Here is a 16,543-nt window from a genome sequence, read left to right as displayed (position 1 = left end):
AGTCCTACTATTCTCATTGTTAAATATAAAAAATATGATACATCAGCACTATCAATTTCCTTTACAATCTCAAACACTTCAATCAGATTCCCTCCGACTCTTTTTTTTCAAGGTAAAACAATTTGAGAGATTTCAACCTCCTCTCACATGACAACCCTCCATCCCAGGCACCATTCTAGTAACCCTCCTCTGAACCCTTTCCAAGAATTCAATGTCCTTCCTATGGTAAGGAGACCAAGATTGAACACAATACTCAAAATGTGGCCTAACCAGTGACCTGTAAAATGAAATTATAACCTCTTTAGACTTGTATTTAATATTTCTGTAGATGCAACCTAAAAATCCTATTTGCCCTACCACTAGCAACAGCACACTGCTTGGATGGCTTAAGAGACTGATCAACTATTACACAAAGATCCCTTTTTTTCATGACAATGTTAAGATTATTCCCATCCCAAATAATATTTAAAATTCAAATTATCATAACCCACATGCATGATCTTGCATTTATTATAATCAAAACACATTTGCCATTTATTTGCCCTACTCACTATATGATCTTAATCCTTCTGTAAATCAGCATCATCCTCTTCACAGCTAGCAACACCCAAGACCTTAATATCATCTGCAAATTTAAATTTACCTTTCATTATGTCAAAACATATCAGTTTTGTGTTTTTTACTCTAAATATTCTCTGAATATAATTACAGAACATGTAGTTTTAAATAATCTTTACAAATACATGTCCTCATGGCATATGCATTTGTACTGACAAAAGTTATTAGTTCATGTAAATACAAATGAAGTCCTTATGAATCTGTTTAAAAATAAGTAAATTTACCAAACATTTCTGGACTAAAAACACAGATGGCACAAGTTTTGTGACTGACCTATAATAACTTCAAATACAATTCATGAAAGTGTAATCTAAAAATGTAAGACTAGTCCACCAACAATATTCTGAGGTTTTACTCTTATCATTGGAACATTCACTTACCTGAGTCTTAATGACTTTGCTTTCATTACTTAATCTCCTCTCTTTATGCACATTACTATTGAAATGGCATATCCTCTCACAGTGTACAATAGTTACAGTACCAACCTAGAAATAATTTGTTATAGTTTCTACAATGTATGTGGAAAAAGTACACCACACAAATACTAGAATTATGAGACTTATAGGTAAGTTTTAATAATGTAGTGTAGAGAAGTAATAAGCTTGATGTTAAAATAAAATAATATTCTAAGAGTAATGGACACTGGAAAAGGAGATCAGACATTGAAAGCAAAGATTTTACATAAAAGTAAAACTTCAGAGTATAATGTTAGGCTAAAACTAAACTTGTTTACTTTCTACATAGTTTTTGAATACTTCTGACTTATCTCAATGAAATTTCTTATTCAAAAACATCTGTCAGTGATTTATAGCAAATTCAGGTAAATTTCATGTTAAAATGTAAAGTCAAAACTAAAAGCTATTATCATCAAGTATATTACTATAACATAAGACATTAAAAACACCACCAATAAACTATTAACTGTTAATGCAGTTTGGTTAATTTTTTTTTTGTACAATCAAAAACTAACATATGTATGAAACATTTATCTTATGGAACAATCAAAGAAGATAAACTAAGTCTACTATGTTAATGCCATGGAAATTATAGCTATCAAAGATTAGTGGGATGAGTGCAATTGTAAAAGCTTTTTCGAATGGATAGTTTAATTTAAATAGGATAGGAGCTGGCTTGTTTGAAAGAATTATTAACTCAGCTGTAAGAGCAGGTTTAAACTAGTACTAGATAGTGGTGAGGTCCAGGATAAAGTAAATGTATAACAAATAAAATGTAAAACAAAAAAGGTGTATAGTAAGAACAAAGTACAGAAGTAGTTTTAAGGATTGGAAGAGAGAATTTCGATATAATGGTAATAACTAAAACTTAGTTAACTGTAAACAATTCTGATGACAGAAATTACTTTGAAATCAGGGTTAGGTTATTTAATGAGGATAGACTACTAAGAAAAGAGGAGAAGTGGCTTTATATGTAAAATGAGAGTTGAAGATATCAAAGATAATAGCAAATAGGTTGAATCTATTTGGGATTATGTTATTGGCAGATATCTGGGGAGAAAGCAAAACTTTGTCAAAATGTACATTTATAACTATGTTAAACTTAATTAAGCCATCTCAAAATGTTATACTTATAGGCATACTATCTTACATCATTGGCATGAGTTTGGCGTACATGGGTTTTCAAAAAGCATTTAACAAGATGCAATATAAAAGGCTTGTTAAAAGTTATTTCTTTGGGTGTGAGGAATACTTTTCATTGAATAGAAAAGTGGCTGAATGAAAGAAAGCAAAGGGTTGTTATAAATGGAGTCCAGTCAGAGAAATTAATGTTACAAATGGGGTACCTCAGGGTTAGGACCTTTGCTCTTTTTGATTTACATCAATGACACAGACAAATTAATAATAGAAAAAAATTACTTAGAAGTTGCTGATGATACTAAGGCCTTGAGTTTCGTTGCTGTAAGAATGCTACTATGTCTTTACAAAAGGACTTAAGTCATTAGGTGATTTGGGCAAATCAATGGCAGATGGCTTTTTTGTAAAACACAGCAAGATAATGCATATAGGTTATCATAATTTGAATTATAAGCATAATTTTGATGGGAATATCCTTAACAGTGTTAGAAATAAAAGGATTGTGATGTTCTGTTTGATAAGTTTTCAAGAAGCATGCCATCACTAGTGCTGTGGCAAATAGGATTTTAGGTTATATCTACATCACACTACTGAATACAATTCTAAATAGGTTATAATTTCATTATATAGGTCAGTGGTTAAGCCACATTTGGAGTACTGTGTTCAGTTTTGGAACTCTAACCTTAAAAAGGGCATGGAATTGATAGAAAGGGTTTTGTATGAAGGCTACTAGGATGATACATGGGATAAAAAGGTTGTTATATAAAGGTGAGTTAAGATCTTTGAAATATTAATAGGTCCTTTGTTGTCCTTAAATGTTATGTAATGGTTAATGTTATGATTTATGAAATAAAAATAAGCAATGTCAGTTATAATGGGCAAAATGTGAATGATAAATTTTGAAAGTATATACCTGTCATTTTCTTATGTAGTTTGGCAAGGAAAGAACATATGAATAAAAGCTTAATATGTCAACCACACTACAACTTCCATTTCCAATGACAACAAAGCCTATTGCCAAACGATATTACAATTACCAATACTAGGACTTATCAGGCTGGCTGTAATATGACACACATAGTAGTAGTAGTAGTCTAAATGCTATTTATATTATCAATTTCATGAACTAAGTTTGTTATGGTGTTAATTAAATTAAGTGAATTGTAATTATTACAAATTTTAAGCAATTTACAAATGAAAATTTTGGTTAAGAATACAATCCACACTGGAGGGCACTCAGTATCTGACTGTTTAGATTTTAAATTACACAAGCTTATGGCTGAGTTTCGTGTATCATTATTAAGAGCTTTAAAGAAAAATAGAGATAATCAGCTGAGATATGAAAGGAGTGACAAAACGATGTGTATATCTTACGCTAGTGCAGTACATACTACAGTACATGTTGAACAACTAACGTCAGCAGTACAGTTTGTGCTCAAAATCAGTCAGATTGTGGTTAGTTGATTTTTGAACGATGAATTACGACTATGACTAACAACACTCATTGTCAACAGTAATATGATTATATTCTAAACTTAAACCAACAGTAATTTACTGAGTCAGACTATACAATAAACGCTGTATAACTCACTAATTTGAGTAACTAAGAGTAAGAATCTAATTCTTCGATTCAATTTACGTCAGTGCTGTACGCCTACTCGTAATGAGTAGTAGTAGTAGTTGTACTTTGTAATTGTATTACTACTTGTTGTACTAGTCTAACATTTATACTAATGTTACAGAAATAGGTAAATGTAAGATCCGAGATTTAGACACAGAACAAGTACGCCTAACTTAGGCATGTGTGATGAACAAGAAAAAAAATTCCATACATTTGCTGATTTAAGATCAAATACGTCAAAACGGGGAAAATGTGAACTCTTCCGTTTAGCTTTCGAATTTTTGAGAAATATTCATTTCCAGGGATCTTTTCGCCCTTACTAACATAAAAATTTATAATCCTGTATTATGTAACTAATTTTTAATATAAGAGCCTACCAACGCACTAACTTGTAAATCACTAAATGTTAGATTTTTACCAAAAGTAAGATACGAACACTAGCTTGGTTTGTATCGTGAACATAGTGGTGTCAAGTGCATAAAGGGGGCTAGTGCAAGAACGTGAGGAAGTAATAAAATACAACTTAATGTTATTGTTTAATGGTGCAAAGCTCACAACAGGCTATCTGCGTTCTGCCCATCGTAGGTATCGAAACCCATTTTTAGCGTCATAAGCTATCAGACTTACTGCTGGGCCACTGAGGAGCCTTAATGTTATGGTACTCGGACGGAATAGGCATCCTTAATAGATGATTGTAGTTTAAAGTAATATGCCATCTCATTTCTGACGCCTCAAAAATCAACTCATTAAACCATCAAGCTCAAGCAATATCAACTATAAAGCTCATAACAAAAATGTATTTTCTACATGTGGTGACACTAACAAAACTATGTTAAGTTTCAAAGAAGTTTATTTTACTATTACTTCATTTAGCAGAGCTTGGCATGGCCTGGTGATGTTTCAGTTATTCCCATTATATCAAAATCCTCCATTCCTACCAGTGCTCTAAAGTCATCTGTTTTATTTCTTATATATCTAGCATTACAATAGTAACAATTAAGCCTATCCTTATAACTGCTTCTATACTCATTTCCGATGCTAAACTTTTCTCTACCTCTTATTTTTTTTTGCAATTAGTTTTTCCTGGCTTTCACCACTGTCTAGTCCTAGTTTACTTACAGTTGAGTTAATAGCTTTATCAAACAAGCCAACCCCTACTCTATTTAAATGTAAACCATCCATTCCAAAAAGCTCCCTTCACCACTGAACTGTTTACACAAGTCCAACCAAGCAAGCTGCATGTCATGAGTTCGAATTTCATCAAAGAATATGCTTGACTTTTCAGCCGAGAGGCAATTATAATTTGGCAGTCAATCCCACTATTCGTCGGTACAAAAAGTAGCCCAAGAGTTAATGGTGTTGACTAGCTTCCTTTCCTCTAGTCTATCATTTCAAAATTATGGGTGATCATCACAAATAGCCCTCAAAAAGCTTTTCACGAAATTCAATAAACAAACAAACAACTATTCACCCCAACTGCCTTAGCTTCTGATGAACAAGTAATAAACATATGGTGCAGTGCATACATGGTATTTTATGTCATCACTCAGTGGCTTGGAAAGGAAAAGTCGTGACGCCCTTTCAGTTATTGATGTTTTAATCACGTAACTGTTCTTACTGATGATAATCAAGTAGTAGTCACAAAAATTTTGTCCATGCAGTACTTCCCAAGAGCTCAAAAGCAAGAAATACTACTTTCTTTCAATCATTGGTTGCTCGACCAAATGATTGTCTTAGGTGATGGAAGTACATACATCATATCACTCAGTACCACCCGTTAGTGTGAAAAGCAAGAGTTGCAAAGACCTTTCAGCCATTTTTTTCTCAACTAAACAATTCTCCTAACTGTTAGTCAAGTATGTACCATCCAGTATCTGGCAGGTATTTCATTTAGTGAAACTCTTCTGTAAAGATAAAAAAGCAAAGGTCACAAAGACCTTTCAGTGATCAATCACTGGCCTTAATGATTGTCCTAGTTTATGATAATTAAGAGGAAATTGGACAGTATAGTGCTTGCATTGTACTGCGAACATCACTTGAAACGCATGTATGGTCATTTACATTTAACCATTTATTGTTCAAAATATTGATCATGGTAGTATCTGAAATTAAACAATCTCATCCATATTGATTGGTTAGTAAATGTTGAAGGCCAGACCATTGGTTGGAGGTGAATTTCACCTCTATCTTCGGAAACTTATAGACAGCAAGATAAGTGTATTTAACACTTTGTTCCTCATTGGTGAGTTAGTATGGCATCCTAATCCTTCTCCAACCGGACAATCTCAAGCTCAAACTCATGGTCAAGCCAGTGCATGACAGGTCCATTTTTGACATATGGACGCAACTCATTAACGTGTTCTTCGTACTTTCACCTTCCTTGTGACCACTGTAACTCGTACATCAATGGATCAATCTGTTCCTTTACTGTTTTGTTGTAACACTTCTTCTCTCTTTGAGCAACCTTTTTCAGTTGTTATCAGGAAAACCTCTTCTCATCAGTTACTGTAGATCTTAACTAACTCATATATTCCTGTAGACATTGTAGGACTCTTCTTGTAAGGAAGATCTTACATCATATCAACAGGAAGTAGTATTTTTCATCCACACATGAATATGTTTGTCAATCAATCTGTAGAGCACTGTTTGCCATACACATGTATGGCAATTGTTCATCTCAATCGGTTTGGTTGGGATCAACAAACTTAGCATCCAATTTGTAGACTGTGTCAACTTTTCTACCAAACCATAAGGTGAAGAGTGCATCTTCACTACACACTAACACTTTACTCAACTCAGAGAACAGTTGACTATTCAAATTCGCTCCCTGATTCATGCCCATTCCTTTTGGTGCCCCAAATTATGTTATGAACTGCTCCACATCAGTGACAGACTTTGCAGATGTATCAACCAATAGATAAGCTGTGACCCATTCATGAAATAGTCAATAGCAAAATGTATGTATCAATGACCTATCTCAATCTCCGGGAGTGAGCCAGTGATATCCATCTATCGTGCTAAAAGCAGTCTTAAGTCTGATCTCGTTGTCCAGCTTGAATTGCCAACTTACATGTGCTAGATCCAAAGTGTTAAACCAATAAAAAAACTTCTAATTTTTCCAGACATTCGTCTTTTCTCAGTAAAGGAAAGGTGTTAAGTTGAATTGCTGCATTCATCCATTTAAAATCAACACAGAACCTTGGCATATCTTCCTTCTTCCTGACAATCACTACTGGAGATGGGTAAGCACTCTTTGAAAGTTGTATGACTCCATCCTTCAACATCTGCTGTATTTCAGTGTTGCTGATGTCCTAGTGCTCCAAGAAAGTCAGTATTGGATGTATGTTACTTGTCTATGTTGTGATGAATCACCATTGTTTGGCCCAATTGGCCACGTGGGCCCACAAATACATTGCCATATTCAATCAACAAGTCACTGAGTTGCATTTACTACACTGGGTCTAAATTGTTTGCTAATCCTTAACCAATGCTTAACCAAGATGCACTAGTAGCCAGCCACATACTTGCTTTTGAATAGTGTGGCAGATGCAATCCTAGTGTAACTTCTAGTGCTGGATACTTTCACTTTGATTACCACACCTATAACTATACCCATTACAGCATACAGCTACATAGTCTATTGTCCATAATTACAAAACAGCATGAAGACTTCATTCATTGTTGGACAGTTAACTATTCAAGCTAACACAAACTATTTTCACCTGTGGCTTCAATAACTACATTACATGGTACCATTGTATTAGACTTTGTCTAGATTAAGCCATGGAACACTTGTGTATAAAGAGGTACTTTTATTCCCTCTGCTACATGAACTTATTCAGTCCATTGTTTCTAGGCTCAATCTTACTGACATCGAGTAACTTTCTTGTGGTACACCAGTTCATCCTTTGCAGAGGCAAAACTTATATATAATATCTGCAGTAGATCCACCAAGAGTATTCCAATGCCAGCTCGGAGATCAGATATTTCTACCTTCATTCCACAAATAACATTTTCTAGAAAGAGCCGAAGACCAACCTCCATTCTTACATCTAGCCTATCGCCATTCGTTGTTATGCATCATTCACCTTTAGTGCAACTTAAGCCTTTCCCACAAAGGAGTTTGCTGTATAATTATATTTATCTATACATCAATAGCTGAATTACACGTTCCCTGTACAGGTGTCCAAATTGCTTGAAATAGGTATTTAAAAACACAATGAAATTACTTTTAAGAACATTTATTTAAAAAATTAATTTTTCTTAAGATTTTAATTGTTATCTAAACCTTTGATTTTCAAAATAAAAATTAAACAATCTAAATTAAAGCTTCTTGATATACCACTTTGGCTGTTGTTCCTTCTTCTGACAATATAAACAGGTTTTGATGAGATCCAACCCTTGAACATTTTACATAGAATTGACCATGTGAAAAGCAAGGCTGCTTTAGGTACAATCCAGCAATCTTTAAACTTTGACCTTGTGCCTTATTAATTAACATTGCAAAACAAATTGTAACTGGAAATTGGAGCCTTCTAAATTCAAAGGATAATCACTTGGTAGCAAATAAATTATTGGAATGAAGATATCTTCACCTTTGGCATAACCAGTTGTAATTGTTGCTTCAATAACACGTGGTATTAAAGTTTTAACAACTAAACTTGTGTCATTAGATAATTCTGAAAGATCAAGATTTCTCAACAAAATTATTAGTGAACCAATCTTTAATTTCAGAATGTGTGGCCTGGCATCCCCGGTGGTTCAAGATAACTTAGGAATTCGTTTGGGGAATTTACAACATCAACTGTAACTGGAACACTGTCTGATCTGTAGTTGAATTCCTCTCTGGGAGCCTTTTACAATAATTGATCATTTATGTCATGAACAGTATCATTTCAAGGTGCAAGAATTGCTCTTTTACACAACCATTAATAATTTTGGTAATTTTGACAAATATTAAAGAACACCTTTTCCTTTAGCTCTTCTGCATCCTTAACTAAGTTACCACATTTTTCTGGAATAGTAATGCAGTTGTTTGATTAATTGATTGGAAAGTTTGCAATACTAATTTAAGAAGAAGTTTCTTAATTAAACTGTTTACTTTTATATCACCGAAGTTATTAAAAACAAAGAAAATAAAAATAAGCCACAAATGAACATGTGCACTACGCATTCAACATAAACAACATTGTTGCCCTAACAATATCTTGATAGTTTTGTTGCTAAGCGGCGATGTATAGTGTTGAGTATTATCAAAAGGAGCGTGACACGAAGACAGAAACTGAATTAAAGGCCAAAAATTAGTTTTTGTAGGAACCTGTTGGGAATTTTGCCCCATTGTTACTTCTAGGGACCATAAGAGTCACCTGTCAAGTTTGGTGGTGATTGTTCAAATAGTGTGCGAGAAGTTAGTGGACAGATAAACATACAATTTCGTATATATATATATATATATATAGATAGATGTAGTTCCTACTATGTGGTAGACTTCATAACATTCGGAGGTGCTACCTTCCTAATTTTGCTGATTGAACGATAAATGACAGTGATGCATGTTATATTTGTGAGAGATGATACTATTGTATTTTCTGTATGATTATTGTGTTCTCCCAGTCTTATTCACTTTTTCATGGAAATTTCCTTAAGCTACTCGGCAACATTTCTGCAGATCTTGGCCAGGTTTTTGTCATGAATTAGATCTGCATTGCCCTTTAAGTATAGTGCACTATCACTCCAATTCTGAATTCTGAATTAATCATGAATTAATATCCATTCTTAATTTGATTTACTTTTTCTGTTTTTTTTTTCAAACCCCATTAGAAACAGAAATTTAAATTTAATTCCGCACAATAGTTTTTGCTGCCTCTACTGCTATTGCAGAAAATATTTTTACCTGTAAAGTTAATTAGTGCAGCTGAGAATGCCACGAAGTAAGATAATAAGGTCAAAAAATTGAAACCATGATTATAGGATATTATTGGATTTGTTTCTTGGTGGGTGTTCTTTTTCTGTGTTCTTCTTAACTGTAATGTCAGTTTAAAAGCTTTCTATCGGATGAAATGGCATTCCTCATACGTTGAAGGTCTTATGAGCAAGGAGAAGAGTTTGTCCCTGAGGGATGGAACTGTTGAACTGGTTCTACTTCTGGGACTTGACCTCATTGCACAGAAAACACATGTCAATGAGGGTCAACGTAATGACTTTCAAGCTGGTGGTCCTGAGACTGAATGAGATAGTCTCTATAGAAACCTAGACTGATGCCAATCAGGTCAACTCAACCTAGATTATTGTACCTTGTGGACAGCTAAAGAAGACTGGATGCGCTACAGGTGGATGACATTCATCACCAGAACTGTTTTGCCATCAGGAGGGACTGTTGGCACTGACTAGTAAAAATGGTGACCTGTGAGATATATTTGAGCCTTTCTGTGATGAGATGTGTGTTGCCAGTACCACTATGGTCCATAGGGGATTATGAAATAATGCAGATCCTGAAAATAAGCTGCATTTGGCAATTTATTGTTGTGTCATCTAGTACCAGGAACCTAATTTAGAGGTTCCTGAGCAGCAACCTAAACATATGCCCCAAATGTCTTAAATTTCACAGTCTCATGCTAGCCAAGATGTTCTTGGAGATGCTTTGTGTTTTAAAACCACAGGTTTCTGTAAGTAATGTAAAGCATATCTCTCCCGCAACATTCAAGGACACACATAAGGAAGATCTGGGTTTCTATCAGTTCATTACATAAGATGGATAGATCAAGGACAAGCAGCACAATGCCTGATGTTGGGTTTGAATGGCTCAGCAAGGTGCAAATTAGCAACTTCAGTTTTGCCAACTTCAGACCAACTTCAAAAGAGGGGTCTTACAGAAATTGGATGCTTACTGTAACTAAGTGTGTTGCCTACATAGGAAAGCCTGTCCTGCTATGGCATCTGTGGCTTGTAGAGACTATTGCGTTAAATGATGTGACATCAACTTGGTGTAAGAGATATCTTCACTCTAACAGATGCAGCATCTATGACTAGATTCTATCATGCTTTAAGAAAAAGACATGAAAAAAGCTTCATTTAATTGGTATTCAGGAGTTTCTTTGAAATGGAAGGGGATTATGTATAAACATGACCACTATTGCAGTTTGCCTAGCTTTATAATTGTACCTAAATAAAACCACAGACCAATTCTTGTAAAACCAGTTTAACTTGCAACATTAAAGATTAGATTATTACAGTTCTATTCACTTTCTCTCTCTTAATATATGTATGCATACATATGGGGAAAAAATATGGTGTTCCTTTTGATATTTTCAACATTTTGTCGTATTCATACTAATATTTTGTATACTTAGGTCATATGTATATAATTATTTTGAGCGTCATTCAAACAATAATATTCCTTTCCACGGATTATTTGTTGATTAATCATTAATATGTAAGTCATGCTTGCATTGCTTTTGATATTTATGATGTTGGTAAAAGTTCATAAAATAAGATTGATGAAAAGGCATTTTACATTTAATGTACTTATTTTGGCATTAATGTGTAATATTTGTTATTCAGTGGTGAATAATGTAGTTGGTTTATTAAGAAGAAAATAGGTTTATTAAAAAGAAATGTTAGAATTCCATATAGCTGCGAAGATATTTTTGAGTGCCCATCCATAAAATTAAGTTTGAAATAAGAAAATAAAAATAGATATGATAAATATTCCACCAAAAAATGTAAGTCCATACTGTGGTACAACTTTCACATGTTATGATACATCATTCTGTTACTGCACTTTTCCCTTGGAGGAGTGGGTGGGGAGTTGGCTTAATTATCAGGCTGTTTTGAATGCTTATCTTCCTAATTATGGAAAATGTCGCTCAACTGCTTAACTTTATCTCTTGTTCTATATATATTTTTATTGATATATATACAAACACTAAAACTTATTGTTTTATTATAATGATTCTTCTTTATTGTTAGCTTAGTTTTTGGATTTAGGATAATCTAAACTCCCTGTGCTTGCTGAACCTCGTGTATACGGGGTGGCCCCAAAGCATTTATACAGTTGATAATTGATAATGTATTTAAATAACTGATAATTTAGTTAACGACACTTTACACAAGACATGAAATTATGGGAAAGTTAATCACAAGTTAATCCCGCAGGTGTTAAATGTGAAACCCATCGCTGTTCACACAATCCTCGAGTCTGCCTGCCACACTTCTTCAGACTTTCTGACACATGCCCCCAGTGGCATAGCGGTATGTCTGCGGAATTACAACGCTAGAATCCGGGTTTCGATACCCGTGGTGGGCAGAGCCAGAAAGCTCATGGTATAGCTTTGTGCTTAATTATAAACAAACAAACAAACGTTCTGATACAAGTATGTCTGTCCATCAAGTTCTGTAAATGCGTCTGTGATGTACCCTTTCATTTCGTCAACATTCCGTTATTTCCTACTGTACACTTTGTCCTTGAGTATTACCCAGAAGAAAAAAGTCCACATGAAACTGTATACCTACTTTTGAGCCACTCTGTATTTTAAACGTTATGAGTAATGTAGTTTGATCATTGTAAGTAATATAGTTTGATCGTTGTAAGTAATATAGTTTGGTCACTGTAAGTAATATAGTTTGAACATTATATTTAATTCACCATGCTAATTGTTAGGTATATACGTTGAGTGTGTTAAGTAAGAAATATTTGACTTAAACAGAGCTCAAATCAAATGGTTGACAAAAAACATCTGAAGTAAAAAAAAAAGTTAATCGGTTCATTAGTCCAGTAGCAAGGAACCCTTCAGTGTCTTATACAATAATACACAGTTTTTTATTTAACATAAATAAAGATTGTTTTACTTTTGTATCACAGATTGTGCCCATTCTGCTTGTTTCTTTGCTTGTTTCTATTATAAAGCAGACCATTATAGAAATTAGTTTAAACTGTGAACACTACAGAGTAGGTAGATATAAATATTTTGATGTTGTAACTACAGGATTTTATTGCAGAGTTATCTGTTTTTCTTAATGTGTGTATTATCCTTACTTGAATTCTTGAGTTAACGAATCAGAAGGAATGCTTCTCAGTTAAAGAATGACGCTTTCGAGAAGTAGAAGTACACACAACCAAAACTGAGAGTTTAATACTTGAGAGAGATAGTTTTCGTCAATCGCACTAGGCAATAGTCTAGATGTAATTGGGTGGGTAAATCTCCATCTGTATCTAAGCAATGTCACTCACAGAATGAAGGTAGTCATTTCCAACCTCAAATTGACAGCCTTGGAATGGACGTACTGTGAGAATTGTCCATCAGTTTTTCTGAGCAAGTTGTGAACTGATGTTCCTTGTGAGAATTATCTTATGTTGGCCAGAACCAGCCTAGATACAGTGGACTGCATGAGTGTACTTCATAGATGGAATAACAGTCACACTATATACAAAAGTGATGTTCCATGAATCATTACAAATAATATTTAGTATGTCAGTACTGTGTAAAGCAGTTCTAAAAGTCATAATGAAATTAACTGTTTCCTGTCCAGAATGAAGGCAACATTAGCTCAGACAGTTTTCTGTTTGAGGAGGAACGAAGTTCCTGTGTTTTTTTGTAATTGTGGGTGGTTGCTATCCAGTTTTACATTGCAAAGAGAAATAGTGCAATAGGCACATGGAAATAACTGAGGTTCGTGGTAACACTAAGGTTTCATCTATTGCTCCATGCCAAAAGAAAGCAGGTGAATACCAACATATCTGAAATCACAGGTTGAGGGTTATGCAAACAATCTAGATAGAATGTAGTGAAAACAACTTAGTGAATTATTGGTTAAATATGTCAATGTATCTGTGGAACCAAGTTGCTAATTGGGTTTGACAACAGTGATTCACCACAACATAGATGCATGTAATATATGTTTGATAAAAACCACTGTGTTGTCTTCTTTAGAGTAACAGCCAGTTCCAAATTACATCATATGTTAAAGATGTTATACATACAACCTTTAGAAAGTGTTAAGGTTCTACATTAATTTTAGATGGGTGAACATAGTAATTCGTGGTGACGCTTTTCTCTCACTGAAAATGGGTGAATGTATGGATGTGTTAGAAGGTTTATATTATTTTCATACTTTAGATATGGGATCTGGATACTAATAAGTCAAGTTGAATGACAAGAGCAGGACTAAGTCTGCTTTTAGCACGAGAGGTGCCTTGTATGAATTATTTTTTATTTCTTAGTCACATTGTAGGTAGAGATGAAATCTCTAAGTACCCTACTAATATAGCAGTGGTAACTCACTGGCTTCATTCTGTGACCAAATGACAAGTCAGCAGTTTCCTTGGTGTTGCATTGTATTTGCCAACAGTTTAGTGCCAACTTCACCAATATAACCATACCATTGCAATAAATTTGGATGGAGTGAGGAATATGACCAATCATTCCTAATCCTAAAGTTTGTTTTAGTGGATGCTCCAGTACTGACTTTTCCGAAACAAGACAGTGAGTTTCTACTGAATATCAACACCAGTGGTAATGAAATTGAGAAAGTGTTATTACAGTTATAGAATGGAATATAATGTATAATTGTGTACACAAGTCCTTTGTTCGTGGCTTCTGTATGCAAATATTGTATGACAAAAAAAAGTTTGGAATTGTAGTCTTTGTAAATCACCATTACCACTACTTGTATGGTAGGAGGTTAACTGACTGCACAAACCATACTTCTATGAAATGGTTAATGAACTTTAAACATCCAGAAAGGATGATAGTACATTCGATAACAATATTGCAAGAATATCACTTTATCATAATACATTACCCAAGCATACAAAATGGAAACTTGGAAAGACTATCATTTTGCATGGTGAGACACCATCTATTTATGGAATTACCTAATCCTCGACAACATGTGGAATTTTACATCATTTCTACCATAGCAACAACAAGCCATACAATAGGAGATTCTACTGGTGAAAGGAGTGTCATGATTAATAATTAATCCTAGCCAAACCGACTGGAATAACACTTTCTGTACATTCTGATGGCATACAGAAGAACAGAACAAGATCTGGTTAACAAATATTCTCATGTTTGGCCAGGAAATACTGATTCCTGTTGATGTTATGTATGTTCCTCCTCTACAAGCAGACGTTTAACCATATCCAAAGGAATAAATGGAATGGTTAAGGCTGCCTTTGTCAATTTTCATGAATTCACCCACCAACATCTTGGAAAGGCCACTCAATGAGAGAAGAGTGTTATGTGAAGATGGTTAACGGCTGGATGAATCAGTGTGGAGATTTGGACTGGCTGTGGTATGTGCCAGCAGTACAGAAGCATCTTGGAGCTGGTTGGACAGATTTATTCCTTGTACTCTAACATGTTGGTCCATTGATGTACGGGATGCAGTAGATACAAGGTGCACGAAGGTACTTTGAGCGTGTCAAGAAGCTGTGTCCTTACATCACAGATGACCCTTTTGTACACTGGCTTGATCAAGAATCTCAAGTTGAAACAGATGAGTCAAAGACGAATGAGAATACAGTTTCAAGTCATATTGAGGGGGAAAAGCTAAAAATATTTATCTGATTGTCCATAATGAGCCAGGTGAGGAAACACTGGAGTTAGAGGGTTTTAGAGTTTCACTAAGGGAGATATGTACTGGATATCAGATAATAGCTGCCCAGCTATAGAAGTAAGGCAGCTGAAATTAGCAGATGTAATATCTAGTACATTAACAGATTGAAAATAATAGCTAAAAGTTCGATAACTCACCCTTGTTTTCTGAACTATCCGGTAGTATTTTATGGTGTAATGTAAGCGCTACATTCTGTGATTGCCACCAGGTTTACATCATAAGGTAAGATGGTGATATGATTGACAAATCAATGACTGAAAGGGCATTGTAACTTATGCTTTCCAAGCCACTGAGTGAATTTTGTGATACAAAGTATTGTCCAATGTTTCAGTAGGTCCACACCTTTATTGTAGCTGAGTTGTGAGAGCTCTACAAAGTATTCCATTTAATACTTACTAGTTTCTTTTCTATATACTTCTAAAATATGTTGTTGATAAATGCAATGAGGTAGTTGTAGTTCCTCTGAGTAAACATTGACAAGCAGTGGTAATAGCATGAGGGTTAATCCTGGCTGACGAGAATTCTAGCTGAAAAATCTTTGATTGGCTGAATTCTGTAAATGATTTATTATTTAGTGCTGTATTAAATTGCTTCTATATTTCAGCGTGTTATGGGATCATCACTACTGATAAATGGCTTCGGAGAGTAAGCCAAAAAGGTTACCAAAGTATTTTTTCATAACAGAGTTGGAAGGAGTCTGTTATAAGCTAATAGATTATGTGACACTATGTAATGGTGATATATATATATATCAGTATATATGTGTATAAGTAAATGTGTGTGTGGTCTTGCATGCATTTATGAAAATTACATAAAATAAGTAATTCATGAGTGTTGCATAACATGAATGAATGAATTACATAAAGAACAACATTAAGCAAAATACTTGATCACATTTTAACTGTGATAACTGATTTGGATTTTTGTTTCTTGTTAAGTGCAAACTACACAGTGGGCTGTGCTGGGCCCATCATGGGTATTGAAACACAGCTTTTAGTATTATAAGACTTCAGGTTTACTGCTGAGCCACTGTAGGGCAACTGATCTAGAAGGTATTCTTGAAAATACAGCACAACTGGTATTTACATTAATA

The 16,543-nt window shown here is 34.4% G+C and overlaps 1 protein-coding gene across 6 annotated transcripts in view; it reads right to left on the bottom strand.

Annotated features, from left to right (window-relative positions):
• Positions 1-4,277, bottom strand: part of LOC106478867 (ras-related protein Rab-33B-like) — a 15,309-nt gene extending 11,032 nt beyond the window's left edge. Inside the window, exons 1-3 of one of the 6 annotated variants that reach the window (XM_022382542.1) lie at positions 4,043-4,277; positions 999-1,103; positions 552-625 (exon numbers count right to left, since the gene is read on the bottom strand). Coding sequence is in view for 1 of the 6 variants with exons in the window: in XM_022382539.1 (XP_022238247.1) it covers positions 3,124-3,130 (7 nt within the window). In the remaining 5 variants the exon portion in view is untranslated. The other 5 variants (XM_022382540.1, XM_022382541.1, XM_013939442.2 and 2 more) reach the window with 5 other exon arrangements.
• Between the last annotated feature and the right edge of the window lie 12,266 nt (positions 4,278-16,543).

Source organism: Limulus polyphemus, unplaced genomic scaffold (genome assembly GCF_000517525.1).
Source record: "Limulus polyphemus unplaced genomic scaffold, Limulus_polyphemus-2.1.2 Scaffold256, whole genome shotgun sequence".
NCBI lineage: Eukaryota > Metazoa > Arthropoda > Merostomata > Xiphosura > Limulidae > Limulus > Limulus polyphemus.
The sequence above is the reverse complement of the archived record's forward strand: the minus strand, read 5'-3'. Positions and strand labels throughout refer to the sequence as shown.